Source organism: Lepus europaeus, chromosome 3, assembly GCF_033115175.1.
Source record: "Lepus europaeus isolate LE1 chromosome 3, mLepTim1.pri, whole genome shotgun sequence".
NCBI classification, from domain to species: domain Eukaryota; kingdom Metazoa; phylum Chordata; class Mammalia; order Lagomorpha; family Leporidae; genus Lepus; species Lepus europaeus.
The window spans coordinates 18,646,670-18,674,060 of NC_084829.1; the positions used below are offsets into that span (position 1 = coordinate 18,646,670).

The 27,391-nt window shown below is 44.9% G+C and overlaps 1 protein-coding gene across 1 annotated transcript in view; it reads left to right on the forward strand.

Moving 5' to 3' along the window:
* Positions 1–27,391, forward strand: part of DCDC2 (doublecortin domain containing 2) — a 167,671-nt gene that overhangs the window by 44,595 nt on the left and 95,685 nt on the right. Inside the window, exons 3-7 of the mRNA XM_062187362.1 lie at positions 11,556–11,632; positions 11,739–11,870; positions 17,312–17,458; positions 19,065–19,119; positions 26,439–26,601. Of these exons, the coding sequence (XP_062043346.1) occupies positions 11,556–11,632; positions 11,739–11,870; positions 17,312–17,458; positions 19,065–19,119; positions 26,439–26,601 (574 nt within the window). The remainder of the gene's footprint in view (positions 1–11,555; positions 11,633–11,738; positions 11,871–17,311; positions 17,459–19,064; positions 19,120–26,438; positions 26,602–27,391) is intronic.

The following is a 27,391-nucleotide window of genomic DNA, read 5'->3' on the forward strand; positions in this document are numbered from 1 at the left end:
GGAGAGAGAGAAAGAGAGAGAGAGAGAGAGAGAGATCCTATCTGCCTGCTGGTTTACTCCCCAGATTTTCACAAAAGCTGGGCTCAGCCAGGGTAGAATCCAGCAGGTAGGTTTCCTACAATGTCAAGAACTCAACTGACTGAGCCATCACCGAGAGTCCTTATTGGCAGGCATCTGGAGTCAGGCCCCAGAGCCAGCAGTTGAATCCAGGCACTCCAATGTGGGATGCAGTGTCTTAACTGCTTGCCCCCTAATGACTGTTTTTTTTTGTTTTTTTGTTTTTTTTTTTTTGGACAGGCAGAGTGGATAGTGAGAGAGAGAGACAGAGAGAAAGGTCTTCCTTTTTACCGTTGGTTCACCCTCCAATGGCTGCTGCGGCCGGTGCATCATGCTGATCCGAAGCCAGGAGCCAGGTGCTTCTCCCGGTCTCCCATGCGGGTGCAGGGCCCAAGCACTTGGACCATCCTCCACTGCCTTCCCGGGCCATAGCAGAGAGCTGGCCTGGAAGAGGGGCAACCGGGATAGAATCTGGCGCCCCAACCGGGACTAGAACCCGGTGTGTCAGCGCCGCAAGGGGGAGGATTAGCCTGTTAAGCCACGGCGCCGGCCCTAATGACTGTTTAATTGAAGGATTTACAAGTCAATTTTGTGCCCAAAGCACAGTGGGTGGGTCTTTGGGTTACAGGTGAAGCTGTTTAATAAAATAAAAGAGAGATGCAGTTCACGTAAATATTGGTAACGTAAGGTGAGTTCCCTATATTTATGAAAAAATGTAGCAGAGATTCAGACAAAATGATAAAGCATTTCCCAGGTAAGTAACTGTGTCCCGCTGAATAAAGATTAAGTGGTAGAATAGGGAGAAATGAGGTCAGAGTGTGGAAGGCTGGGCCCAGCTCAAATGTGACTGGGGCACGGGGACTTCATCTCCAGGCGGTAGCTGCCCTTGCGTGGCACATTTGGGTCTGTGTTTCAGAAGACTAATTCAGAAACAGGTGGACAAGAGGAAAATGGCTAGAGGCAGGGCAACTGTTAGAGCCTGATGGGTATGGCTCATGAGAGACTTGTGGTCTTATACAGAGAAGGGCACGGATGAGACAAGTCTGGGGAGGGGATCACCAGGGGACTTCATCGTTGGATATGTCCCGTGGCACATTTTCTGTGAGTGCTTTGAACAAAATTAGGTGATTTATGAAAATTGAATAATGCCAAAAAATTCTCATGTCATAGTGACTCTGCTAAATTGATTAAGTTTAGGTACAGGGCCTGGTGCTGTGGCATAGTGGGCTAAACCTCTGCCTGTGGTGCCCTCCTATTGGCGTGGGTTCATACCCTGGCTGCTCCACTTTTTGGTATGGCTCTTTGTTGAGGGTTGGGAAAGCAGTAGAAGATGGCCCAAGTGCTTGGGCCTCTGCACCCACATGGGAGACCTGGAGGAAGCTCTTGGCTTCGGATAGGACCAGTTCCGGCCATTAAGGCCATTTAGAGAGGAAACCAGCAGACAGAAGACCTTTCTCTTTGTCTCTCCCTATCTCTGTAACTCTAACTCTCAAATAAATAAATAAGTAAAATCTTTTTTAAAAAGTTTAGGTACATAGTTTTACAAATTTCTGTTTTCATGTAACCAGTTAGATATATCCTGTTGGGTATATGGATTTGGTGTTAGGAGAAAGATCTGGGCTAGAGATTTATCATTGGCAAAATGATGTTGATGTAAATAGCTTTGGGTTTGATAAATGTGATCAGGGAAGTGTTTACCTTAAAAAAAAGGCAAGAATAAATCCTGGGAGATTAATAGTATTTAATTTTCTGGAGCTTAATTTTTCTTAAGTCCAAAAGAGCACAGTGCTAGAAAAAGATACTTTAGTGTGTCAGATATTATATAGGATATATATATATATATTTTATAGGCAGAGTGGATAGTGAGAGAGAGAGACAGAGAGAAAAGTCTTCCTTTTTGCCGTTGGTTCACCCCACAATGGCCGCTGCGGCCGGCGCACCGCGCTGATCCGAAGCCAGGAGCCAGGTGCTTCTCCTGGTCTCCCATGCGGGTGCAGGGCCCAAGGACTTGGGCCAGCCTCCACTGCCTTCCCGGGCCATAGCAGAGAGCTGGCCTGGAAGAGGGGCAACTGGGACAGAATCCGGCGCCCCAACAGGGACTAGAACCCGGTGTGCCAGCGCCACAAGCCGGAGGATTATCCTGTTAAGCCACAGCGCCGGTCTAGGATATAATGTTTTGTAAGAAACATCTAGAAAAAAGTATTCTGGTTTTTAATAAGCCCTTTAATATGCATACACTATAAAAATTAATTTAAAGATAGGCATTATGTATATCTTGTAATTTTGTTTTGATAAAATATCTTGAATTATTAAGATTTACCTGGTGTTTTTTCCCGTCCTTTTACTTTCAGTCTACTTGTGACCTTATATTTAAAATTTATTTTTTGTAAACATGGATAGATGTTAATTCTGTTGCAGTCTGACCATTTCTGTCCTTCAGCTGGAGTTTTTAGTTCATGTACGTTTAGTGAATGACAGGTGTGACTGGCTTTGAGTCTGTTGCTGCTTGCTCACTCTTGTTTTTTTTTAAGCCTTTCCTGCCTTCTTTAGGCCTGAAAGCATTTGAAATATTATTCCATTTTATTTATCTCTGTTGGTTTTTTAGTGATGCCTCTTGGTGATTTTCTTTTAGTAGTTACTCTAAGGTTTGCGTTATGCATCTTTAACTTGTTTTAGTTTTCATTAACTACTATCTCAGTTCTTTAGAACTTGATAGCGGAATAATTTCATTTGTCTTCACTCAAACCTTTGAGTTTTTATTGAGAATTGCACTTCCATGTTTATGAAATGTTACTCTTTTTGCTTTAAGATTAAAACCATTTTAAAAAAACCTTTAAAAGTACTCACACATTTCCCTCCAAGTGTCTTCTGTTTGTTTCTGCAGATCTGGTCTTCCGTTTTGTATTATTTCCCTTCGGTCTGAAGAATTTCCTTTCTAAGATTTGGTTGTGTGGGTCTGCTGACAACCAACTCCCTTGGCTTTTGCTGTCTAACAATGTCCTTTTCGAAAGCCACTGTCTCAGAGTGTGTTCTGCTGTGTCTCATCTGCTAGCTCCATGGCAGTCTTCATTTCAGATATTCTGGTTTTCAGTTCTAGAATCTTCATTTGGTTCCTTTTTGGAGTTTCAGTCTCTGCACTAAGATTCCTCATCTCCCATCTATTTCACTTTTTCTGTTTATTTCTTTGGCACATGTGTAAAAGCTATTAAAATTCTTTTTTGCTAATTTTAGCATCATGATCATCTTTGGATTTGACTTTGATTTTATCCCTTGACAATGGGTCCTATTTTCCCCCTTTCTGTACATATTGTGTACTTTTTGTTGTATACTTGTCATTTTGTAGAAAATGTGTAGAAATTGAGTGTAGAGGCCAGCGCCGTGGCTCACTAGGCTAATCCTCCGCCTGCGGCGCCGGCACACCGGGTTCTAGTCCCTGTTGGGGCGCCGGATTCTGTCCCAGTTGCCCCTCTTCCAGGCCAGCTCTCTGCTATGGCCCGGGAAGGCAGTGGAGGCTGGCCCAAGTCCTTGGGCCCTGCACCCGCATGGGAGACCAGGAGGAAGCACCTGGCTCCTGGCTTTGGATCAGCGCGGTGCACCGGCCGCAGCGGCCATTGTGGGGTGAACCAACGGCAAAGGAAGACCTTTCTCTCTGTCTCTCTCTCTCACTGTCCACTCTGCCTGTCAAAAAAAAAAAAAAAAAAGAAAAGAAAAGAAATCAAGTGTAGATAAGATTTACACTCAGAAAAAGCAACAACTCTCCCTCTTCTGGTTGCCAGGGGGAAGGGCTGAGCTCCGGAGCATCCGGGATTGAGCTGGGTACCGTTTGGGCTGCAGCTTTATTTGGTTTCAGTTTGCCAATGATTTCAACCCTTTGGAGGGTGGAATCAGGGCTTGCTGTCTCTCCATCAGGGCTTGGGAGTGATCCTTGTGCAACGGTAAGAGCTCTCTGGACAGTCAGTCCGGCTGGAGATTCTCTGCTATCCACGCATTCCCAGCTTTCCAGCGCAGGATGTCTTTCTCTGCCCTTCTGTCCCGCTCTTGGCTTTTGCTATTCTCCGTGCACCTGAAGAAGGGTCCCTGGGAAGAACGCGTGGAGAGGGTGGACTTGCTCCACATCTGGTCTTCTCTGTTGTGCTGACTCACCCATAGGTTTGCTCTTCTGTCTTCCATGCCCCTGGGGATGAGAGCAGCTGTAGAGGTATTCCCACTTGGAAAGAGTTCATCTCTCTCTGGAACGTAGTTCATCTAGGCTTCCGTGCATCTTATTCCCTTGAATGAGTTTTTAATAACTGTCTGATTTTAGCGTTTCTTCCAGTTTTTGTTCCACAATCTACTTTCCCAGCTATTCCTTAGTTATCTCTTAGTGAAGCACCAAGTCTTTTGAAGAGATTGATAACCGTCCTGACTGCTTGTTGCATAGCTTTTGCTTTTCCATTGTCTCTTTCAGTCCACACATCCACCAGTTCCATGATAAATGGCATCATTCCACGCAGGTTAGGAAATATTCCCAGCAGGAACTATGTTCTGATAGAGGCACCATACATGCCATGATGATGCACACATTAATACGTAGGTCAGACTACTGCTGTGTGTTAGGCATCTCAGCCAATCTTCCTTCCATTTTAAAAATAAGACTATTGGGGGAAAAAGGATGATAATTTAAAAAATCTCTTTGGAGCAATTTATTTTGGTTGGGTCAGGTATATGGACTCCTAGGTAAATTATTTTCTACTCTGGTGTCTTTTTTTTTTGACAGGCAGAGTGGATAGTGAGAGAGACAGAGAGAAAGGTCTTCCTTTGCCGTTGGTTCACCCTCCAATGGCTGCTGTGGCTGGCATACCACGCTGATCCGAAGCCAGGAGCCAGGTGCTTCTCCTGGTCTCCCATGCGGGTGCAGGGCCCAAGCACTTGGACCATCCTCCACTGCCTTCCCGGGCCATAGCAGAGAGCTGGCCTGGAAGAGGGGCAACCAGGATAGAACCCGGCACCCCAACCTGGACTAGAACCCGGGGTGCCGGCGCCGCAAGGTGGAGGATTAGCCTGTTGAGCCATGGCGCTGGCCATACTCTGGTGTCTTAAAAATGATTTAATATTTTGCAAAGGACCTTGTTGGTTTTGCTGCTGTGTGCTGTGTTTGGAGAATAGCAACAGAGTTTCCTCAAAGATTACCGCTTTGAAAGCTCACTTTTTCTTCAATACACACCATAAGGAAAATCGAGTTGAAGCGTCTTTATGTAGGTTGCCCTATGTGTTGCAAATGAGTAACTTTAGTGCATTTGTTTCTCTAAATGCTGAAGTCTACCTTATGGACAGCCACAAAATCTGATGGATTTTAAAAATAAAATTATTGAAAATTGAGCTTTCAAATTGTATAGTTTGTTTTCTTTTCTTTTCTTTTCTTTTTTTTTTTTTACAGGCAGAGTTAGACAGTGAGAGAGAGAGAGAGAGAGAAAGAGAGAGAGAGAGAGAGAAAGGTCTTCCTTCCGTTGGTTCATCCTCCAAATGGCTGCTATGGCCAGTGTGCTGCACCAATCTGAAGCCAGGAGCCAGCTGTTTCCTCCTGGTCTCCCATGCGGGTGCAGGGCCCAAGTACTTGGGCCATCCTCCACTGCACTCCCTGGCCACAGCAGAGAGCTGGCCTGGAAGAGGAGCAGCTGGGACAGAATCCTGTGCCCCAACCAGGTCTAGAACCTTGGGTGCCGGCGCCGCAGGTGGAGGATTAGCTTAGTGAGTCTCGGCGCAGGCCAGTGTAGTCGGTTTTCATGAGAGGTCGGAGGTCATCAGTCTCTGTGATGGTATCTCAATATCATCACTGCTTCCCCAGATCCTGGAGGCGAGTATTCTCGGCCCAGGGTTCCAAGGGGTGGAGAGTGCTGAGCTTTGAAGCAGATGCAGCCTCTGAAGACTTCATTTAACCACCGCAGGGAGTGGCATTGCCACTTCATTAATTAGTTCATGGAGTGTCCCTTTGGGCTAGTTCAGTAGGATTATTCCTATTTGTACAGATCAAGAGACTGAGGTGTGAGGTGTGGACTCAGTTCACGGAAAAAGTGTTGGCAACCAGTTGCTGAATTCAGAATTTCGGATCGCTAGTTACTCAGTTTATTGACCTTGATTGTGTTATTCCAAACATTTTTTAAAACAATAATTTTAGTTTCATTAAGTTTATTTTTCATAACAAACTCATGAAGGTTTTTTTATTTTAAAGATTTATCTATTTATTTGAATGGCAGAGTTACACAGAGAAATGAGAGGCAGAGAGAGAGAGAGAGAGAGAGAGAGAGAGAGATGTCTTCCATCCGCTGTTCACTCCCCAATTGGGCCGAAGCCAGGAGCCAGGAGCCTCCTCCAGGTCTCCCATGTGGGTGCAGGGACCCAAGTACTTGGGCCATCCTCCACTGCTTTCCCAGGCCACAGAAGAGAGCTGGATTGGAAGTGAAGCAGTGGCTCTCATACTGGTGCCCATATGGGATGCTGGCGCTTTAGGCCAGGGCTTTAACCTGCTGTGCACAGCACTGGCCCCTCTCATGAAGGTTTAAACTGAATGTTGACCCAGCTGTGATATTGTCCCACTATGAGTTGTGGAATTTGTGAATTTAAGTTCTTTAGACTTATCAGGTTCACAGGAAGAGTTTATTTTAGTACAGCCATCTGTGACATACACTCATTTTATTGAAATATCAGAGACAGAGCAATAGGTTGGAAAGAGCATGTGTTTTGTTCCCAAAAACCAGCATTAATGTCCTGGCTCACTCCATTCTAGCAGGATGGCTATAGTTAAGTCATTGTTGCTGCCTTTGATTTTTGAAGTACTTCCAAGAAAAATTTATTCAATCAGTCTGTCCCTATCTGTCTGTCTGTCTGTCTACCTGATCTGCATTCAGGGGGTAAACAGGAGGGCTTCACCAGGCTCTTCTCTCTATCTCCAGAATGACCTCTTTCTCTGATTCACTATCCCTATGTCAATATACGAATGAGCTGCATTTTCCAAGACAGCGTTGAGCCCAGTGCAGAACCAAGGCAAGACTGTCACCAGCCCCAGTGCAGAACCAAGGCAGGACTTTTACCTGATGGTGATTTCCTCACCCCCAATATTGCCAACCAGGAATATTAACTCGGCTGGATCCAAAATGAACGGATTTGCATTGATATCTTTTAAAAAGTATTTATTTATTTGAAAGGTAGAATGACAGAGACTGAGGGAGAGGGAGAAACATCGTCTAACTGCTGGTTTACTCCCCAAATGGCCACAACAGTGAGGGCTAGGCAGAAGGTCAAAGCCAGGAGCCAGGGACTCCATATTGTCCCCTTACAATGGTGGCATGGGCCCAAGCACGTGGGCCATCATCCACTGCCTTTCCAGGTGCATTAGCAGAGAGCTGGATCTGAAATGGAGCAACAAGGACTTGACTCTGGTGTGGAATGTTGATATTGCAAGTGGGAGGCGTAACCTGATAAGCCACAGTACTGGCCCTGCCTTGGTACCTATTCATTTGCTTTGGTGCCATAGTCACACATCTCACAAGCTTGCTCACCAGTGAGACCCATCCCTGGGGACATGGGGGCCTGACACTCTCTCCAGGTGTCCAGCCCTCTGCAACTAGCTGGGTTGGTACTTAATGTTAGTTATATCTGAAATGTTATTATTTTCAAGGGGCAAGGGAAAATCTATGGGCTAATATGAAAATTGATAAAAATCTTAAAGTCTTTTCCATTATTTAAAGCCTACAATACTACTGTTGTCTCTACATTACTACTAAGTGATCAACACTTCATCTCTGATCAGCGTTCTGGAAAAGTTCCTTTATGATGAGTAGATGCGGCTTAATTTTGTGTATGTGATTTATGTTATTGTTTAAAACACTAATTAGAAAAAAATTAGAAAACGGGCAGAGATGACAACTGATGACATCACAGGGGCGTGGTGAGACACGGGCAGAAATGACAACTGAGTGTGATATGTGTGATGCACATTGCTAGATAACATTGATGCTAACACGTCGCAGTAGAGTCGTGAAATACATACCATGTTAGGCCATGATAAGTGTTGTGGGAAAAACAGAATAGGGCTGAGGGGTTGGGGGACGGGTGGGAGAGCACCAGGGATGTGTATAGCAGCTTTCACGTGAGGGCCATCCAGGCAGGGTAGCTGTGGTTAAGGGGGGAGGAAGCAGCGGCACAGACTCGGAAAGGCCTGGTGGGTATGTAGGCAGAGACTCATTCGTGTTAAACCACTCTAAGCCATAAGAGTAAGCAGATATGCTTTGAGAAGCATTTGTGGTCATTCAAGGCCGTTGTAAGCCATAGTCCTGGCTTCAGAACTGCATTCCTTGTATATCAAACCTGTTTTCTTGGTTACAGTATGAACTATATAAATTACAGGACTCTGGGTTCAGTCAGGAATACACTTGTGATAAATTCTATGCAAGCTAAAAAATTGCCCATTTGCTATTTCAGCCAACTTCCAATTGTGACAATTTATACAGATATATTTATTTACAGGGAAATCCATCATGGCATTGTTTGCAAGAGCAAGAGTTTGGAAACAACTGAAAGACTCAATTAGGGACAGGTTAAATAAATTATGGCACATTCACGGACTGGAGTATAGACAGCTGTTATGAATGAGGTAACCTTCACTCTAACAACCAACAGGAAACAATCTCCATGATGAGTTATTAAATTTAAAAAACAAGGTGTACAAGAATGAGTGTAACGGGCTGTCACTTATGTTTAAAAATTGTAGGTATATAATAGCTCCATAAAATAATATGCATATGTGTGTAGAGATTTTCAAGAGGAATATTTCACTGGAAACCCTATGCGTCGTGTTCCCAGCATGCATCTGGAGTCCCATCTCCCCTGGTGACGGTCACCAGAGGACAACATGTGTCAGCTAAGAGGAATATTTCTAACTCTGGTTGCAGATTGGTGGTTAGGTAATGGGATTGAGAAGGACACTTTTTTATTATATGCTCCTTTTCACCACTTGAATTTTGTTCAAGTGCATGAATTTCCTATTAAGTGTTTTCTTAGGAAGTCAGCATCACAATATTTTAAAACTGGTTGTATATAATAATATATCCTTTTCATTGTGTCTGTTTTTTCTAAGATTGAAAAAATGTTTTTTCCAGTAAAATTTATCTTGTGGCATCAAACAAGATTCATAAAAGTATCAGATCATGTATATTTCTTTACTTTGGAAAAGTACATTATTATCTGTACTAATTATGGTTTACACATACTGTAATTAGGAAATAATGTAATTAGGTCATGGCATGAAAAATCTAGTGGAGACGTGTTGGTTTATGTGCTGAAGTATGTTCATTTATAAATAGCTTTACTGGCTTTGACTTCATTTGTATCGCTATTTAACAAAGTTCTTTGGACATTCATTTGTTTTAAAGAGGTCTTTATGGTTATGGAAATGATGGCCCTAACAAAGCCTACATATCCATTCTGATTAAAAAGGAAAAACAAAGCATCACTATAAATGTTAGTTTAGGGACAAGAGTCTGTGGATTTAAAATGGAACATTATTATTAAATTTTTAAGCACTCTAAATTGGAGTATCTTTTATTTTGTTTTGTTTTTTAATTAGCAATAAATACTAGTAGTATTTTAAATGCTTAGTTAATTTTTAACTGATTCAATATGGTTTGTAGATACAATTCTAAGAACATAATGATATTCCTTTCCTCCTTCCTCCTTTCTCCCTCTCACGCTAAATTGGAGTATCTTTTAATTGCAATTTCATAAATGTTTATTGTTCAACTAGCAGGCCCTGGTCGTTGAGCACTGTTTTAGGCACTGTAGGACCATTGAAGAATTCTTTCTTCTTGTTTTTTTAATTTATTTTATTTATCTGAAAGTCAGAGTTACAGAGACAAGGAGAGAAAGAGAGAGAGAGAGGGAGAGAGAGAGAGAGAGAGAGAGATGGTTCACTCCCTAAATGGCCTCAATGGCCAGGGCTAGGCCAGACCAAAGCCAGGAGTCAGGAGCATCCTCTGGGTCTCCCACATAGGTACAGAGGCCCAAGCGGTTGAATCATCTTCTGCTGCTTTCTCAGGCCGTCAGCAGGGAACTGGATCAGAAGTGGAGCAGCTGGGACTTGAACCAGAGTGCATATGTGAGGCTGGCGTCGCAGGTGGTGGCCTTTTCTGCTACACCACAATGCTGGTCCCTCTTCTTTTTTCAGGAAGGTGGCATAGTTAATGAAGAGAGAGTCCCAGAAATGATTCAGGGCAAGTATTTGATATTTAGGTAATTGTCCAAGTTTGGAGCAGGTAGTTGCATGTTCATAGGTGCAGGTTCACTAAAAACTCTGCCTCTTATTGTATGTGATTTTAGGCAAATTGATTAAGCTTTAGTTTCTTCATGTCAAATGGGGCTATGGTAATAATACCTGGAGCACTGTTTTGGTGATTCAAAGATACATGATATATTGTGTAGCAGTACAGATGCCTGCTTCCCATGTCAGAGAGCCTGGGTTTGAGTCCTGACTCTGCTTCCAGTTCTAGGTTCCTGCTAATGCAGACCCTGGGGAGCAGTGGAGATTGGGTTTCTGCCACCCATGTAGGGGACCTGGATTTGGATTCTAGCTCCTGACTCTGGTCTGGTCCAGCCCCAGCCATTGAGAGCATTTGAGTGAACCTGCAGATGAGAACTTCCATTCTGTTTTATTTCTTAAAAACATTAGAAAACAAACAAAAAAAAAACTATGGAGAATGAAGGCAAGGAGTGGATGCAGGGAATGTTTGGGAATGCAGGGGACAGAGACTGGTTAGATTAATATGCACAGCTAGGAGGCTGGGTGGAGGGAGTGGTGAAGGAGATGAGGGTACCGAGGGCTTGGTCCTGGGCTTCCTGCTGGAGACTGAGCCTGATCTGTCAGAGGCGTGGTGGAAAGCATACAGACGATAGAGACTGAAGGAAGTTTTGGGCAGGAGGAGGACTGAATGGCCATGGGGTCAAGGGAGGAATTGAAGACACTTGGGCAGGTGAAGGGTCTTAGCAATGACAAACTAAGTAGAGGCGGCAGAGGGGACAGAGCCAAGACAGAGTGAGGCGGGAATGAATTTTGTCGAGCGACGCTGGTCCTTCTGAGACAGGTGGAGAGGCAGACAGACAGGATGACATAAATGAGTCAGGTTGTGGAGGGAGGGGAGGCAGAAGGGCTCTGTGGCTGTGGGTAGGACATGATTGGCTGGGTGTGTGTGTGTGTCTGGAATGAGACTTTAGGCTTTAGCCCAAGGGGCGCGGATTGAGAATATGCATCTGGCAAATAGAAAAATATCATTGGCTTGGGAGCTAGGTACCCTGTCTGGGATGAAGGTGCCACATAAACTGTGGGGTTCTCTCCACCAGCAGCCTGGGCCTTGGAGGCCAAAGGAGAAAAGGCCTCAGCCACTTCCCTGGGAACCCAAAGTTTTTCCTCCTAGGTTAGGAAAAGCGAATATAAGCTGAGTGGCTTATGTTTCTTTTCTTTGCTTCCGAAGGTAAAACCAGTAATCCACAGCAGGATCAACGTGTCGGCGCGCTTCAGAAAGTCGCTGCAGGAGCCCCGCACGATCTTGTAAGTGGGAGCCCCTTAAACTGGCTTGGTGGCTCCCTTTCGGTTGGGAGTTTGCTGTGTGGCTAAAGACTAACAACTCCACACGGCCTGGCTTCCTGTTTCCTAGCCTGATTGCAAACGGAGACCTCATAAACCCAGCTTCCCGCCTCCTCATCCCGCGAAAAGCCCTGAGTCAGTGGGATCACATACTACAGATGGTCACGGAGAAGATCACGCTGCGGAGCGGGGCCGTCCACAGGTCTGTGAAGCAAACCTTCCCCCGGGGCATGGGCTCTGGAAGCAAAGATGCCTGCAGGGGGTCCTGCAGTCCCTGGTCCACAGACGCTCTGTGTGCCTCAGTCTCTCTGTCTGCAGAATGGACATAGAATAGTACTTACCTCGCGAGTTGTTTCAAGGAATGCAGTAACAAAGAACATGAAATAGTTCTTGACACAGGGTAACACGCTAGTAAATTTCAGCTGTATGTATTCTTCTGGTGAAGAGTAAATAGGCCAGTCTCAACATTGTTGGGAAGGACTCTTGAAAGAGGCAGCTCGTTAAATCTTAACTATTCGTTTTATCCAGGAGATATTTATGATTATTTGATGGTCTGAACTATCTGATTAGGGTAAAAAGAAGCCATCAGATCTCAGGGGGTGGGTTTAAGGAGGAGATAGGTGAGAGTGATTTATCTCAATTTAAGATTCCAAAGCATTTCTCATAGGCTTGAAATCCTGAAGCCTAGGAAATTTTCCTTTAATGGAGGTTGACATTTATTTTCTTTCAAGAGTGGGAAGATTACAAATAATATAGACATTTGTGCAGCATATTGAAACGGTGAGTGTGAAGGTATGCCTGTGTGTGTGTGTGTGCGTGCGCGCACTCACTCACATGTACACACACATTTGAAAATCAATCAGAGTTTTCTGGTCGTTCTCCTTGATACCTATCTTTCCCCCAGTCTTTTCAGTAAGAGGATTCTTCAAAAAGTTCATGGAAAAATAGAATTAATTTTTTTGGTGCAAAAAACTTTTGAAATCGTAAATTTTTCATATTATCCATTTTGCATGAATGCTTGTAAGACCCTTTGATATATGATTTCCATTTTTGGGGGTCCCAGACCAGACTTATCTTTTAATTCAGCTTTTTCATGAATTAGTTGAAGTATCTTTGTATACTGCAATAGTAGAGTACACACTTGCTTTCAAGTTCTTAGAACTGTTTTCACATACTCCTATATACATATTCATAAATATGTACACACATGATAAAATGGACTATAAAATGATAGCATGTCTTTTAGTTATGCATACTTACATATATTGATATATACAGTTTCACAGCCTTTGAGATTTTAAACATAACTAGGAATTTTAATTGAAAGTAATACTTTGTGACAAAAAAAGTTAAAATAGGATAGAGGGTCTAAATAAAAATTATTTGTCTCATATCAGGCTCCTCCAGTCCCTCTCCCTAGGATTTTTTGGTATCATTCCAGAAATATTCCATGCATACACAAGCAAGACAACTTTTGCTTCTTAAAAATACAAATGGGAACATACCTACCTACATACATACATATGTGTAAATAAAAAAATGAGTGAATGAATGGTCATCCCTTGCTATCTCTGGGGATTGGTTTCAGGACCCCTCTGAGATACAAAAATCTATACATGCTCAATTCCCTTAAACCAAACAGCATAGTAGGGGCAGGTGTTTGGCCTAGCATTAAGATGGTGCTTTAGACCCCTGCACTCCTCAATGCAGAGTCTGGTTGGAGTCTTGGTTCTGTTTTTGATTCCAGTTTCCTGCTAATGTGAACCTTTGAAGGTATGGGTGATAACTCAAGTAGATGGGCCCTTGCTACCCACAAAAGAGACCTGGATTGAGTTCCTGGTCCCTGGCTTTGGCCTGCCCACCCCCCCCCACACTGTTCCTCTCAAATAAATAAAAATAAATAAGCTAAATAAGATACAAATTAAATAATCAACATGGTATGGTATTTTCGTATAACTGACTCAGATCCTCCAACATACTTTAAATCATCTCTGGATTAATTCTAATACTTAAAAATATAAATTCTATATGAATAGTGGTTATTCTGTATTGTTGATAGAACAATGACAAGAAGAAAAAAATCTGTGCATTGCTAGTGATGAAGTAGTTTTTATTTTGCTAAATATTTCCAACCCATGGTTGGTTGGCTGTGCAGCTGTGGAGCCCTGAGAAACAGGGCTGACTGGTGTATATGCATACATTTTTTTTTTTTTTTTTATCCTGTGACCACAAATCTTAAAGATGGTCCTTTGTACAATTTAGTGATATCCTGATATTTTTATGATTAAAATGTGTTCCATTGCATGAGAGTATGCTAATTTAAGTCATTTGGAGGGAATTAGGTAACTCCCCCTCTTTTGCTATTATAGACATATACCTGTGTTTTATTTATTTAATATACTTCAATATCTGTTGATTATTTCTCATGGGCCAGGTATTATTCCAAGTGCTTTCCATTTTTTGACTTAATTAGCTCAGTGACCGTATGAGCTAAGTAGTATTATTGTTCTCTTTTAATAGACATGAAATTTGAGACACAGAGGCAGTTGGTGACTTGCCCAAGATTGTGTTGATGCTGTGTAGCAGGGCTGGGAATCAAGTGCAATAAACAGTCTGACTCCAGAGCCTGTGCTATTAGCCTCCAAGTTACTTGCAAAACAAATGCCATGTACTTGTATTTCATTATCTTTGTACTTTTTCTATCAGCCATGGCTTTTACACATTTATCTTATTGATTTATAGGCACTGTTTACATATTAGGAAATTTTTACCCTGTTCATGTGAATTTTAAATGTCTCCAGATTGCACTTTCTTTATACTTTTTTGCATGTAGATATCTGGAAGTTTGAAGTAGACAAATTTTCGTTCTTTCTTTATGAGCATTAGTTTATAACTAGCTTAGATCTTTCTCACTTGAAGATTATAAAAAATATTCTCCCATGTTTTATCTTATATTTTAAAAATTTATTTAAACCTTTGATCCTCCTGGATTTTATTTTTGTCAGGAATGAAGGCAGATCTCAACAATTATATATTGACTTTTTTGGATAGATAGTTTTATCTTTTGACATGCACATAAATGTAAACTCACCCAATAAATAATATAAAGCACACAAAGATACACACACAATTTCTTGTCCAGATATACCTGTTCGTAGTTGTATTAATGAACGAATTCATACATAGACATAAGATCTGTGCAGATACCAATATAGAGATGAAAATGTAGTTATGTGTCCCCCAGACACTTGAGTACTCAGGGAAACTGGGTCCTAATGTGACGCCAGGTAAGAGCGAGCTTTGGTGCTGCTCACTTGGAGCCTGTAATTTTAAAAGAATAACAGAACAGTCCTGGTGGGGTCTTCTCCATGCATCAGTATATTTCTATATCAGAAGCATATACAGAAATCAGTTAGACTCCCTGTTCGTGTTTCTTTGCTTTATAAAAACAGAGCGGCTGGCGCCGTGGCTCACTAGGCTAATCCTCCGCCTGCGACGCCGGCATACCAGGTTCTAGTCCCGGTTGGGGCGCCGGATTCTGTCCCGGTTGCTCCTCTTCCAGTCCAGCTCTCTGCTGTGGCCCGGGAGTTCAGTGGAGCATGGCCCAAGTCCTTGTGTCCTGCACCCGGATGGGAGACCAGGAGAAGCACCTGGCTCCGGGCTTTGGATCAGCGCGGCGCGCCGGCCGTAGCGGCCATTTGTGGGGGTGAACCAACGGAAGGAAGACCTTTCTCTCTGTCTCACTAACTCTGTCAAAAAAAAAAATTTATAAAAAAAGAGAGAGAGCTAAAACCATGGGGGAGAATTTATTCAATACCTTTTACCTATCTGCGGAGGAAACCAGTTGAATCTTGGGTGTTTCCAGAGACCACAGCTAGGCTGCCTTTTAATGCCTACCCATAAAAGTTAACTACTGATTCAGATCTAATGATTTGAAGGCAAATGAAAGAAGAAAGTCTGGCTCTGGGCCAGCGGTTCTCAACCAGGCGTGATTTTGCCCCCTGGGGACACTTGGCTGTCTGGAGCCATTTCTGTCGTCCTATTTAAGGGTGGGACTGGTGACTACTGCCTGGTGAGTACAGGCCGAAGCCGCTGGGTAACATGTCATGGTGGACAGGATGCTTTCTCCAACAAAGGGCCATCTGGTCCAAAAATGTCAACAGTGCCACTACTTAGAAACCTTGAAGTAGGTGAAGGCGAAGAGGACTGAATTAAGTGTTGGGGGTAGAAACACAGTGCTATAGTGAAAGAGATTTCACATCTGTGTGCTAACTAAAGATAGAAACATTGCCAGGATTTTTTTTTTTTTTTGAAGATTTTATTTATTTATTTGAGAGGCAGAGTTACAGACAGTGAAAGGGAGAGACAGAAAGAAAGGTCTTCCAGCCACTGGTTCACTCCCCAAATGGCTACAACAGCAGGCAAGGAGCCGATTCAAAGCCAGGAGCCAGGAGCTTCTTCTGGGTCTCCCACGCAGGTGCAGGGGTCCAAGGATTTGGGCCATCCTCCACTGGCTTTCCCAGGCCACAGCAGATAGCTGGTTTGGAAGAGGAGCAGCCCGGTCTCGAACCAGCGCCCATATGGGATGCCAGCACCACAGGTGGAGGATTAACCTACTGTGCCACAGTGCCGGCCCCACATTGCCGGGATTTTGATGGCTATCTTCATTGTACTTCATGGCTCCATGCGATGTGGCCATTTATGCAATTGGTACACAAACTGATAGATCAATGAATTATTATTATTATTATCTTAATGCCTTTATAGATGGTACTAGCATTAATTATGTAATATAAGAAGATTAAGAATTGCAAAAAAAGAGATTATCTTGAAATCCTTCCAGTAACTAACTCTTGTTTAGAACCTTCAAGAATATGCATTGTTCTTTTCTGTTTTAGTTTTCTAATACTGTTTTCTGTGATCTTTAAAATAATTCTTTAAATCACCTAGTGAAATTATCACTGTTTTTAATAAGTGACATATTAACTAGTTTATGGCAGCGGTTTTACAGTAGGGAGGTTCTTGTGAAACCCCTCGGTTCTGGGACGGCCTAATGTTCATTCTCTTGCTGAGGCGGGACGGCAGGTAAAGAAGGAAGCATGAATGCTATGCAGTTCTGCATCATTAATTCTCCCACTGGGCTTTTCCTCCTGTCCACTCAGCCCTTTTTTTTTTGACCCAGTTCTGTGTGCGGGTTTGGATGTAATACTTTGCCCCGGAGGGGGATATTCCTACACAGAATATGGTCAGAAGCTTGTCAGTCAAACACACAAAGCAAATAAATCTTAAAAGCACTCACAAAATATAAATAGGAAAATAATTTTCAGTGGAAGCTGAACTTTATTGGATGTAAAGCACCACACTCTATACAAGTTAAGTTCTCTCTCTAAAATGCTAGTATGACAACCAGAGAGAACCCTCAGGCTCACTGGGGTAAAATCCTGTACAGCTAGATAGTAACTGTGTGTGCATTATAATGTTGGTAGTTAGCTGAATTTAATGACTTAGAGGCATTTGTAACTCAATAATTAGAAGAGGAACAGAATCAAATTAAGAACAGTATGTTTTTATTTATTTTGTAATTTCAAGCAGGTCTTTAAATGGTCATTAAAATTGTAACTCCTGGCACTAATGTTTTGACAGACTTTATACTTTAGAAGGAAAGCTTGTGGAGAGTGGGGCAGAGCTGGAGAATGGGCAGTTTTACGTGGCTGTCGGCAGAGATAAGTTTAAGAAATTACCTTACAGTGAATTACTTTTCGACAAGTCAACAATGAGAAGGCCTTATGGGTAAGTCTTCGTCCTTATTCTCTCTCTTCTCATGCATGAAATAGTGCCACCACTGTATTTGATGAGATGGAAGATCAGAATAGAAAGCACATTTGGTATGTTTAGATTGTCATTGTTTTTATTGTCACCATGCTAGATTGAGAGCTATTGCACAAAAATATAATGTTTTTTAATTTGTGAAATACCACATAGTAATTCTTTTTCTTTTTACCTTGCACTGAATCCCTAGTAAACGGAGAGCTAGTCTTGTGAGGAAGATACAGATACGACCTTCTCTACAGCAAATGTTATTTGAAGGTTTAATGTCTTAATGGTTTAACTAGACCATATCATCTTTCAGTGGATTTGGACATTTAGAAGCATTATATATATATAAAAAAAAAACATGATATTTTACACTCTTTTTAAAAATTGTAAAACACAAAAACAATATGATGTCACATGTGCAAATGGAGACACTAGCTATATAGCTAACACTAGTTAACACAAGCAAAGAGGGTTACACTTTTAATCGCATGCAGTGCACAGTGAGCCTTTTCCTATGTGAGAAGTCACATGCTTGTGAGAGATGCTTTATTTCAGTTGAGCAGGTGCACTGCAGAGCCACGGACGGTGAGTCCCGGCCCCAGACACAGGTACCTTTGGCCTGCCCCGGTGCCCAGGATCTATCCCTGTGGCTTTTCAGTGAGTTTCTGCTGCCACTGTGTTGTTGGCAGCCGACTCTGTGTGGTCATCCTCTGCAGAGTTACACGAATGCGCTTTCCATCGACTCACAACTTGTGTAGCTTGATGGGGAGGCTAGCCCAGGGCTTTCAAGTAAGTAACAGATGAAATGGAAGTTTAGCCGTGGCGTTTGAACTTTACAAGTGCACATGGTTTCTTGGCCCTTTAGAATTCTTCTCCAGCACACTTACTGCTAGCCACCCTTACTCATGCATGAAATCAAATCCTTTAAGGATCTCTGCTAAGCAACACGGAGTAACCTGCCGTGAGCTACGGTGTGTACCTGATGGTAATAGGAAAAGTTGGCCCTTCTCACACGAATAAGTAAGATTTACCTTTACATGTGGCCTCCTGCTTTGGAAGATGTTCAGTTGGGTTTCAAGACATACCTAGTCCTAAAAATATAGACAACTTATTCCTATAGTCCAAAAGAATCTTTTTCCTTTTTAATGAGAGTGACTGATTTAAAAACTCCCTGAGCATAAATATTGGCGCTTTCCCATCCTGCTCATCTATCAGAGGTAGACATAACAATGTTTGCTTTTAGCCCAGTCTGGGGAAATCCTTACTTGGCTTGGGAAATGTTTTGAAATGCAAATAGAAAGTTTTTGGATTTGAATACAAGTTCTCTGAAAAATATAAAGTAGTCCTAAGAGCTTATTTGTAAGCATTGGTTAAAATAGCATCCAGGAAAATATTTAAAAATTTTTGGAATGGAATTAGAACTTTCATAGTCTTTATAAAATTGGGAAAGTCTGAGGGATTTCTTGTGAAGCTCTGTTGACTTCCAGGTTGGAATGCCAAGTTGGGATGACCATAACCTTGCATTGAGTGTAATTTGTAAATAGCGTTCGGATTTCTAACTTGCAATTTGTTTCCACAGTCAGAAAGCTTCTTCACTACCTCCTATTGTAGGATCCAGGAAGTCTAAAGGGAGTGTAAGTATCAGACGCTTTGCTCATTAATGTTCTTTATTTTTGTATGAGAGAGAGAAACGGTCCTTTGGGCTTCAATTAAATTCAAAGAAATAAAGCTTAAGCACGTTGTGGCACATCAGCAATTATGTGAAACAACACTCAAACTTTAATGTTACAATTAAGTTCCTAAAAGACAGGTAACATTTTTAGAATACAGATTTCAAATTTTTTTTTTCCTTCTATGTGCACCTGTTATAATTTATATCATGGTTGAAATCCAGGAAATAAGAACTCCATATTAGGTCACATCAATGGTCAATCCAGTCTTGTTTATTGTTGTGTCAAAGACTAAAAAGGAAAGATTTGAAATGATGAATGTCTGATGTGGTAGATTTGCCAATTGCTCTGATCTGCTCATTATGCAACATATAACCTATATTGAAATGCCACACTGTGCCTTTTAAGACCAGTATGTATAATTACTATGTGTCAATTAAAAATTAAGAAAAAAATAGAAAGAGAATTTTGGTAATCAAAGGATAATCCTCAGTTAACATTCCTCTAAAAGATTGAGAATCATCCCAGATATTTAGTTCTCAATCTATCATTCATTCATTGTTAATTAATTCAGCAGTGACTAAATAAATTTCATCACGTGGGGGCTGTGACAAGCATTTAGTGTGCCATCTCTTAACCTGTGTGTATCTTTACCCTCCCCTCCTCGTGGGGATGCATTTCTTGTTTTGCCGGAGCTTTGTTTCGGCAGCTGTTTGTGGCTGAAGCTTCTCCCCCTCCCCTTTGGAACCGAATGCCTACTCAGTGGAGATCAGAACTGACTTGGCACCTCTCCCTGTCTAAATAAGCAGCATTCTTATTCTGGCGATTTATAAAATACATAATTGCTGGGCAATGATGTTGTCTCCGATGATGATGTCGATATCTCCTCACCCCCACTTATGACTCCATGTGAAATGCCTGAAAAACAGAAACATAATTTTTGTGTGTGTGACCAAGTAGGGCTGAACGTAGCCCAACATTTATGAGCCTCTCATTCGCTGAGATCCTCACACTATTTGTATGAGTGACCACCTAAGTTGGCTAAACACCAAATACGTACGTGGGTGAGATCAGAAACAAAGGAGGGAAGGAGCAAGGGACTCCGTGCATGCTGGCAGATGCTCACGGAGGAAGTGAAACTTGGGCTACCCTTTTGTGGATTATTTAAGATGTAGGTAAAAGGGGAAAGGGACCGCGGACAGAAGGGATGGAGAGGCGATCACGTGGGTCCTGGTGAACAAGCGTGGGGTTGACACCAGGCCAGCTCTCTTTCACGAGTTATTTATTTCATCCTTACACCTTGAGGCAGGTCAGTTTGTCACCTGCAGTTAACAATGAGAAAAGAGTGGAATGACAGGTCTAATGGCTCCTTCTGAGCAAATGGCCAGGGAAAGATTGAATGCACGCAGCCCGCCTGGAGCCGCTGCTCCTGCCTAGCGCAGGTGGTCCAACAGGTGTGTGGGGAGGTGGGTATGCCTGGAATATGGTGGGCCATGGTGGTTTCCAGATGACTTGGAGCCCCAGAGTGAAGGGGCTTAGTCTTCATCCTCGAATGGAGGGGGGTGTGGCACTTCAGGGTCTCTGAGAGGCGAGAACGTTAGTCCAAGCCCGTGGTGGAAAGTCAGCGGCCTCATGTGCAGAAAGACAAGACGGGGAGAGGCCGCAGCTGGCTAAGTCAGAGTTGGGAGGTAATTGCTGTGGCCGTGGCCTGTGGTGCTAAGGGCCAGACCAGGGAGGTAGCTGAGTTCTCGGGAACCAATTATGGTTCACGAACAAAGGGCTTGCTTGGTGACTGCGGACGCAGAGTTAGTGGAGAGGTTGGAGCCAGAGGTAACTGCAGGATGCAAGTTTGGATGCCTGAGGTTGTTTCGCGGCCTGGAGAGGGCGGTCAAAGAGGTAGGAGCTGCTTCATTCCAGACATGTGGAGTTGGAATGTGTGGCTCTGGCCACATGTGGTCCTGGCTGAAGGGCAGGGACGGCATCAGGTGGTGTCCTAGCACCCAGCACCGCCTGCCATGGAGCAGGCTCACTGATAATTCTGAGCAAGAGCAGGGAGGAGGGGAGCCCCAAGCAGGAGCCACCGGAGATGCAGACTGAAGGCAGCCGGACCACGTAGGGAGAAGGGTGAAAACAACGATCCGGTACCTGGCAGACATGTTTTACCCACCATTTAGCCACACGGAAGCCATTACCTTAGGGTTGGGGATTGCATTTTGTTCTCTTGTTAATTCCCAGGGTACAGCAGGCAGGGTGATGGTTGACAGAGGCCCAGTGTAATTGAGTAACTGACCCAGGGTGACAGAGAAAGCCCTGTTAGGATTAAGATCATGACTCAGCTCCTTGCAGTCACAGCTGCTGAACTTTGGAATCAGGCGCTGCTCACTGTTCAGAAATTTGAAAAATCTAAAGTTTCCATGAAAGATGTGTAACGCGTTTCTTGCTTTAAAAGGCACCTGCGGCTACACACATGCTGTTTTCTTTTTTGCTCCCTTATTTGGATTTTTTTTTTTTTTAATGAATCTGAGCTGTGAAAACTGGTTCACATGATGATTGAGTTCTGCATGTGTCTGGCAGGGTGCTTAGCCCCGCCCCTCCACGGGAGACAAGGGGGAGCACAAACACCTGACACTTAAGCAGAGACTCGGCGCTACAAGGTATATATATATACATATATACACACACACACACACAAGGTATATAAGGAGCAGTGTCATGATTACCAGTCACATTTCTATGACTTAGAAAAAAATGCCCCTCCCCCCTTTTCCACAATGTTCCCCCAACACTCTGTATCCTTCCACTCAACCACTCTCTGAATCAGGCTCCGAAACATGTTTACTGAGCACCTAGTAAGTCCAGGGACTCCTCCAGGCACCAAGTAGAGCGCGGTGAGCACACCAGGACTCGGCCCTCGGGGGACATTCGTCCAGCTGCCTCAGAGTGTAGGGCGAGCAGGTGGGAAAAAACGGGAGTTGGCAGGACAGGCGCATCAACTCACAAACAAAGGCATACATAATTTCAGACAATGATGGGCGTGGTGGGCAAACTAGAATGAGGCAGGGCACTGATGGATAGGAAGTCCTCCCGCGTTGTCCTAAGACGCCATCGTCATGCAGGAATGGGGCAGCGGGAAGAGCATCCAAAGCGGAGAAACAAAGCTCCCAGGCCCTGCGGTAGAGCAGGGCTCTAGGGGAGCACAGACAAAAGCTAGGGCTGCCTGGAGCCAGGTTGGAGGGGCAGGCAAGTTATCCCGCTGTAGGGTGACATTTGGGAGTTAGGGAGGACTGGATGGCTCTCTTTTTACATTGGTAAAACCTCTTTCTGGCTGTAGCATCCAAGGGGAGGAGGATCGCGGGGGAGGGGCGCAGGCAGGGAGAGGGGAGCTGGGGCGCAGGTGTGTGGTGCAGGTGACAGGTGACGGCTGGGGCCCCCCTAGTTCCCTAGGTCTGCCCTGAGTGTGTTCTCAGTGATTGGTCGGCTCACCCAGCAGCTGTTCATCGAGTGCACTTTACAGCCCTGGTTCTAGTACTTGGGGGTCCGGAGATTCCAAAAACGCTAACCCCAGGGAGGTCAGAATCTAGAGACAGATCCACGAGGTGTATGACGTCCACCAGGGATGAGCCTGGAGAGGCGGGGGAGAGAAACGGAGGGAGAGAGGGAGCGGGTCCCAGCGTGGTGCCGGGGTGCACGGCCGCCTCGTGCTAGAACATCCCTCACGCCCGGAACTCCAGGCTCGCAAGAGGGGAGATCACTCCTTTTCTTTAAGTAACCGCTCCCTGGGAGAAGGCTCGTGTGTCCATGGGTCACGAAGGGTCTGGCCCTGGGAGCAGCGCAGGGGGCGAGGGGCTGCGTGGGGAATCGCCCTGGTCCCCGGGAGGCCGCGGGGGACCCAGGGCTGGGTTTCCGCGTGGGTTTCTGCTACACGCCTTTCTGGGAACAACTCCTGGAGGGAGAGACCGCGAGCTGTCTGCGCCGCGACGCCTAGGGCTGGGTGACCGCTCAGCAGCCCCCAGGGTGAGGTGGGCTCTGGGGACAAGCCCTCAGCAGGCCGAGCTGCGATGCTAGCCTAGACAGCGCAAGGAAGGCACGAGCGACTCCGGTTCTGTGGATTTTGCACGGTAACCCTCGCGCGGGGCGCCCCGCGGAGCCGACGCGCCCCCTGGCGGTTGGGCGCAAGTCTGCTCAGCCTCGGAGAGGGCGCCCCGCCCACCCCGACCGGTGCCGAACTGCGCCTGCGCGCCACCCACCGCGCCTGCGCTCTTCAGTCCCCATCGCTGGTGCCCCCGGACCTCGCGTCAAAATCCTGGTGGGCGGTCGTCCGCAGCCCGGGTGCCCCGCGTGACTGCCCAGGACTCGCGCGGTGGTCGTGAAGCCAACCCCGCAGCCGAGGCACACCCATGCTCCGTGGTGCCCTGGGGGACGCTGAGGCCGGCGCGGAGACGGGGTTTCCCGCGCTCGCCTCCCGCCCCGCGCGGCTCCGCTCGGTGGTGCCGGGGGCTGTGGAGGCCACGAGGGAGGAGCCGCCGCCCGGCAGGTGGGCGAGGCGCAGGTGTCCCCAGCCTGCGGGGCGTTGCCGAGCTGCCCCGGGGCGGAGCTGCAATGCAAGGGGACTTGAAAAAGCCCCTGGAGAACGGTGAAATTAAAAGGTGTAATTTTTTTTTGGTGCAGAAAGATTTTTTTTTTTGGAAATTTATACAGTTTTTTCATAATACACATTTCGCACGAGCTTTTTGAGAGACTCCTCTGATTACATATACGTTGGGTTATTACCTATTTTTTATTTTATTTACTTTACTACATACAAGTTATACATACAAGTTGGGAACATATAATGTTCGTGTTGACGTGTTTGCAGCACGTAAAAGGCGCTCGTTCGCTTTGTCCCCCGGCATGGTTAGAGGAGAGGGAAAAACTTTCCTATTTCTTTCGCTGGGCAAGAGCAATGACAATGGGTACGTTTAAGTTACAAGTCACACGTGGACGCCTCAGAAAGCAAAGGACCCTCCCTCCCTCCCTCCCTGTTATTTATATATCATATAGTTTCTATAACTAAGTATATAAAACAAATATGTAAGTTATGCATTTTATAACCTTTTATCAGCAACACTTTAGATGAATTGGTGTTTTTCTTTATTGAAAAGAAAAGCATTGAAATCATTTCCAATCCCCTAACGTGAAAATAGTTAATTCCTTTCTCTCGTGTTGGCTTACCTTTTCCCCACAAAGTGCCTGGAGGTTAGTCGTTTCTCCGTAACTGAACGCGTGATTGAGTTCGGCGGTTGCCCTGTGCAGTGGCTTAACGGAGTGGTCTTTCCTAATGCTCCGACAGTCTCACAAGTGCCCATATCAGAAATGTGATAACTCAGAACATGCCGCTAGATTTAGAGAGGTGATTGTTAAAATGAGAACAGTCCCGGGCATTCCCGGATGGGCTTTCTGCTTGCTCTTTGTTAACGTTCTTTCCCTGAAGGCTGAGTGCCTTGCAGGGTGCGAGGGCTCTTCACCCACTGGACCACTCCCAGCCCTTGCAAGTTCAGCAATGTCTCCAGAAATTCTAGCAGGCCTGCTTACTGATTGAAGGATTTTTAAAGTTTTAAAATCTCGAGGCTGCACTGAAAAGAGGCTGGAATAAGAGATGGGGTGGATGGTTTTGGAATTTTCACTTGAATCATATTATCTGTGTCTTCTGGCACACAGTTGATGGCTTTGCAAGGATCACTAAGAAAAGAAAAATTCTCGTTGCAGTTAATGCAATAATTAAATGGAAACCGTATGTTTAAATTGCAGTTAGAGTAGGAAATTAAATTACACGCGAAAGTGTCAGAGATTCGGACAAGTTTTCACACTGTTAATAAATCTATGCATAATTCATTTTCTTGTGGGCTATGACAAAATAGCCTAAATAGCTTCATCTGTAAGACTGCAGATTTTTCTAGTCTTAATTGGGTGATGGCGAAAAGCATTTAAGTGCTTCAGGATGGCTGAATATATAAATGTTTAAAATGAGCAGTTATAATGGGTTTCTAGGCGGATTTGTTTATGTAATATTACTACATTTATTTTTCAGAGACTAGCATAGTACAGATGTTGCATTAAGGTCACACTCAGCGTGGTGTGAATTTGTTATGATACTTAGAAATTTGTTATGATGATACTTAGAAAAAAGACATTAACGCTACTTTTGGAGAAAGCATTCTGATGCTCGTTATCAGACACTTTATAAACTATCCCAGTTCATGCTCCTGACGGGTCAGAAGGCCGGTACATCAATCCTGCTGGCCTGAAGAGGAAACAGGCTCACAGACATTGGGTTAAGTTAGCCCACAATCACGTAGTAAGCCTGGGCCAGGTAGTTCAGCCCTGAAACTTGCATTCTCTCCACCATCTGCAGCCCCACACCTTATGCACTGAGTTTAGTTTAGCACCCAAACATCTGAGAACCAAGCCTGCGTTATAAGGAGGTTATTTCTTATGGTAGCAGTGGCTGTAGTGGCTGCTAGTGGCTGTGCAAAAACCATTGAAACCCACTGTCACCCTCACACCCAGGAGCCCACTTTTGGTGGTTGCAAGGCTAGTTTAGTTTAAAGGGAGAGGGACAAGCCACATAGCCCCCTCAGCAAGGAATGGGGACACGTTGTCCTGAGCAGCTTAGGGCTGCATCTGCTCTGGCTTGTGCTTCTTAGCGACGATTGGAGTTACCAGAAGATAATACTGTGGGATTTCTACAAGCACGGAGCATGTCTGCTTGTATGATGGTGTCTACCCATAGTGGGTAGACAACTAGTTCAGAAAGTGCTTGTGGATTAATTAGTAAACCACGGATTGTCAGCAGCCCTCATCCAGAGACACCTGCTGATTGTTCAGAAAGGCGCAGTGGGGAGAGAAGGGCAGAGGCAGGGCTGCAGTGGCTCTGAGACAGACGGTCTGCCCCTCTGCGCGCTGGCTGTGGGACCTCCGGCAGGGCTGTGCCTCTCCTTCCTGCTCTCATGCTACAGCTCAGGGACAGCGGTGGCTCTCTCACAGGGCCCTGTGAGGACCGAGGGAGATGGCTTTACAGCACAGCTGGTGGACGTTTGCCACTCAGCGGTTCTGGAACCTTCCTGCTGCCCTGGGAAGATAAATGAGAAGTTAGTGTGGGCATTGGGCCAGGCAGTCCCAGACTCAGGACAGTGCATTCCCTCTTTGGAGCGCTGGTTAGTGGCACGTGTGTACTGGGAATTTCTCTGTGTGTTGCGGGCGGGGGTGGTTGTTCACTGGCCATTAATAATAATTCCGTCCTTCAGGGAAATGATCGCCAGTCTAAGTCAACCATTGGCTCCAGTGACAACTCATCTCCTCAGCCCCTCAAGAGGAAAGGGAAGAAAGAGGACGTGAGTTCAGAGAAACCAACAACAGTGAAACAAAACATGAAGTTGCAGAATTCACAGCAAACAATTCCGAGCAGCAGTGGTAAGTCTGTTGTTACTATTCCTTTACTCTTCTTGGTTATTGTCACTTTAAGGCTGCTACAATACAATTTCTCTTTAAAGATTTAAATATGCCAGCGCCGCGGCTCAATAGGCTAATCCTCCGCCTGCGGTGCCAGCACAGGGGGTTCTAGACCTGGTTGGGGCGCTGGATTCTGTCCCGGTTGCCCCTCTTCCAGGCCAGCTCTCTGCTGTGGCCCGGGAGTGCAGTGGAGGATGGCCCAGGTCCTTGGGCCCTGCACCCCATGGGAGACCAGGAGAAGCACCTGGCTCCTGCCTTCAGATCAGCGCCATGCGCCGGCCACAGTGCGCCAGCCTCGGCGGCCATTGGAGGGTGAATCAATGGCAAAGGAAGATCTTTCTCTCTGTCTCTCTCTCTCACTATCCACTTTGCCTGTCAAAAAAAAAAAAGATTTATTTATTTATTTGAAAGAGTTACACAGATAGAAAAGGAGAGGGAGAGGGAGAGAGAGAAAGAGAGGGAGAGGGAGAGAGAGGTCTTCCATCTGCTGGTTCACTCCCCAGTTGGCCGCAGTGGCCAGAGTTGTGCTGATCCGAAGCCAGGAGCCAGGAGCTTTTTCTGGGTCTCCCATACCGGTGCAGGGGCCCAAGGACCTATGCCTCTTCCACTGTTGTCCCAGGCAACAGCAGAGAGCTGGATTGGAAGTGGAGCAGCCCAGTCTCGAACCAGCACCCATATGGGATGCTGGCCCTGCAGGCGGCGTCTTTACCCGCTAAGCTGGAGCACTGGCCCCGATACAGTGTTGACT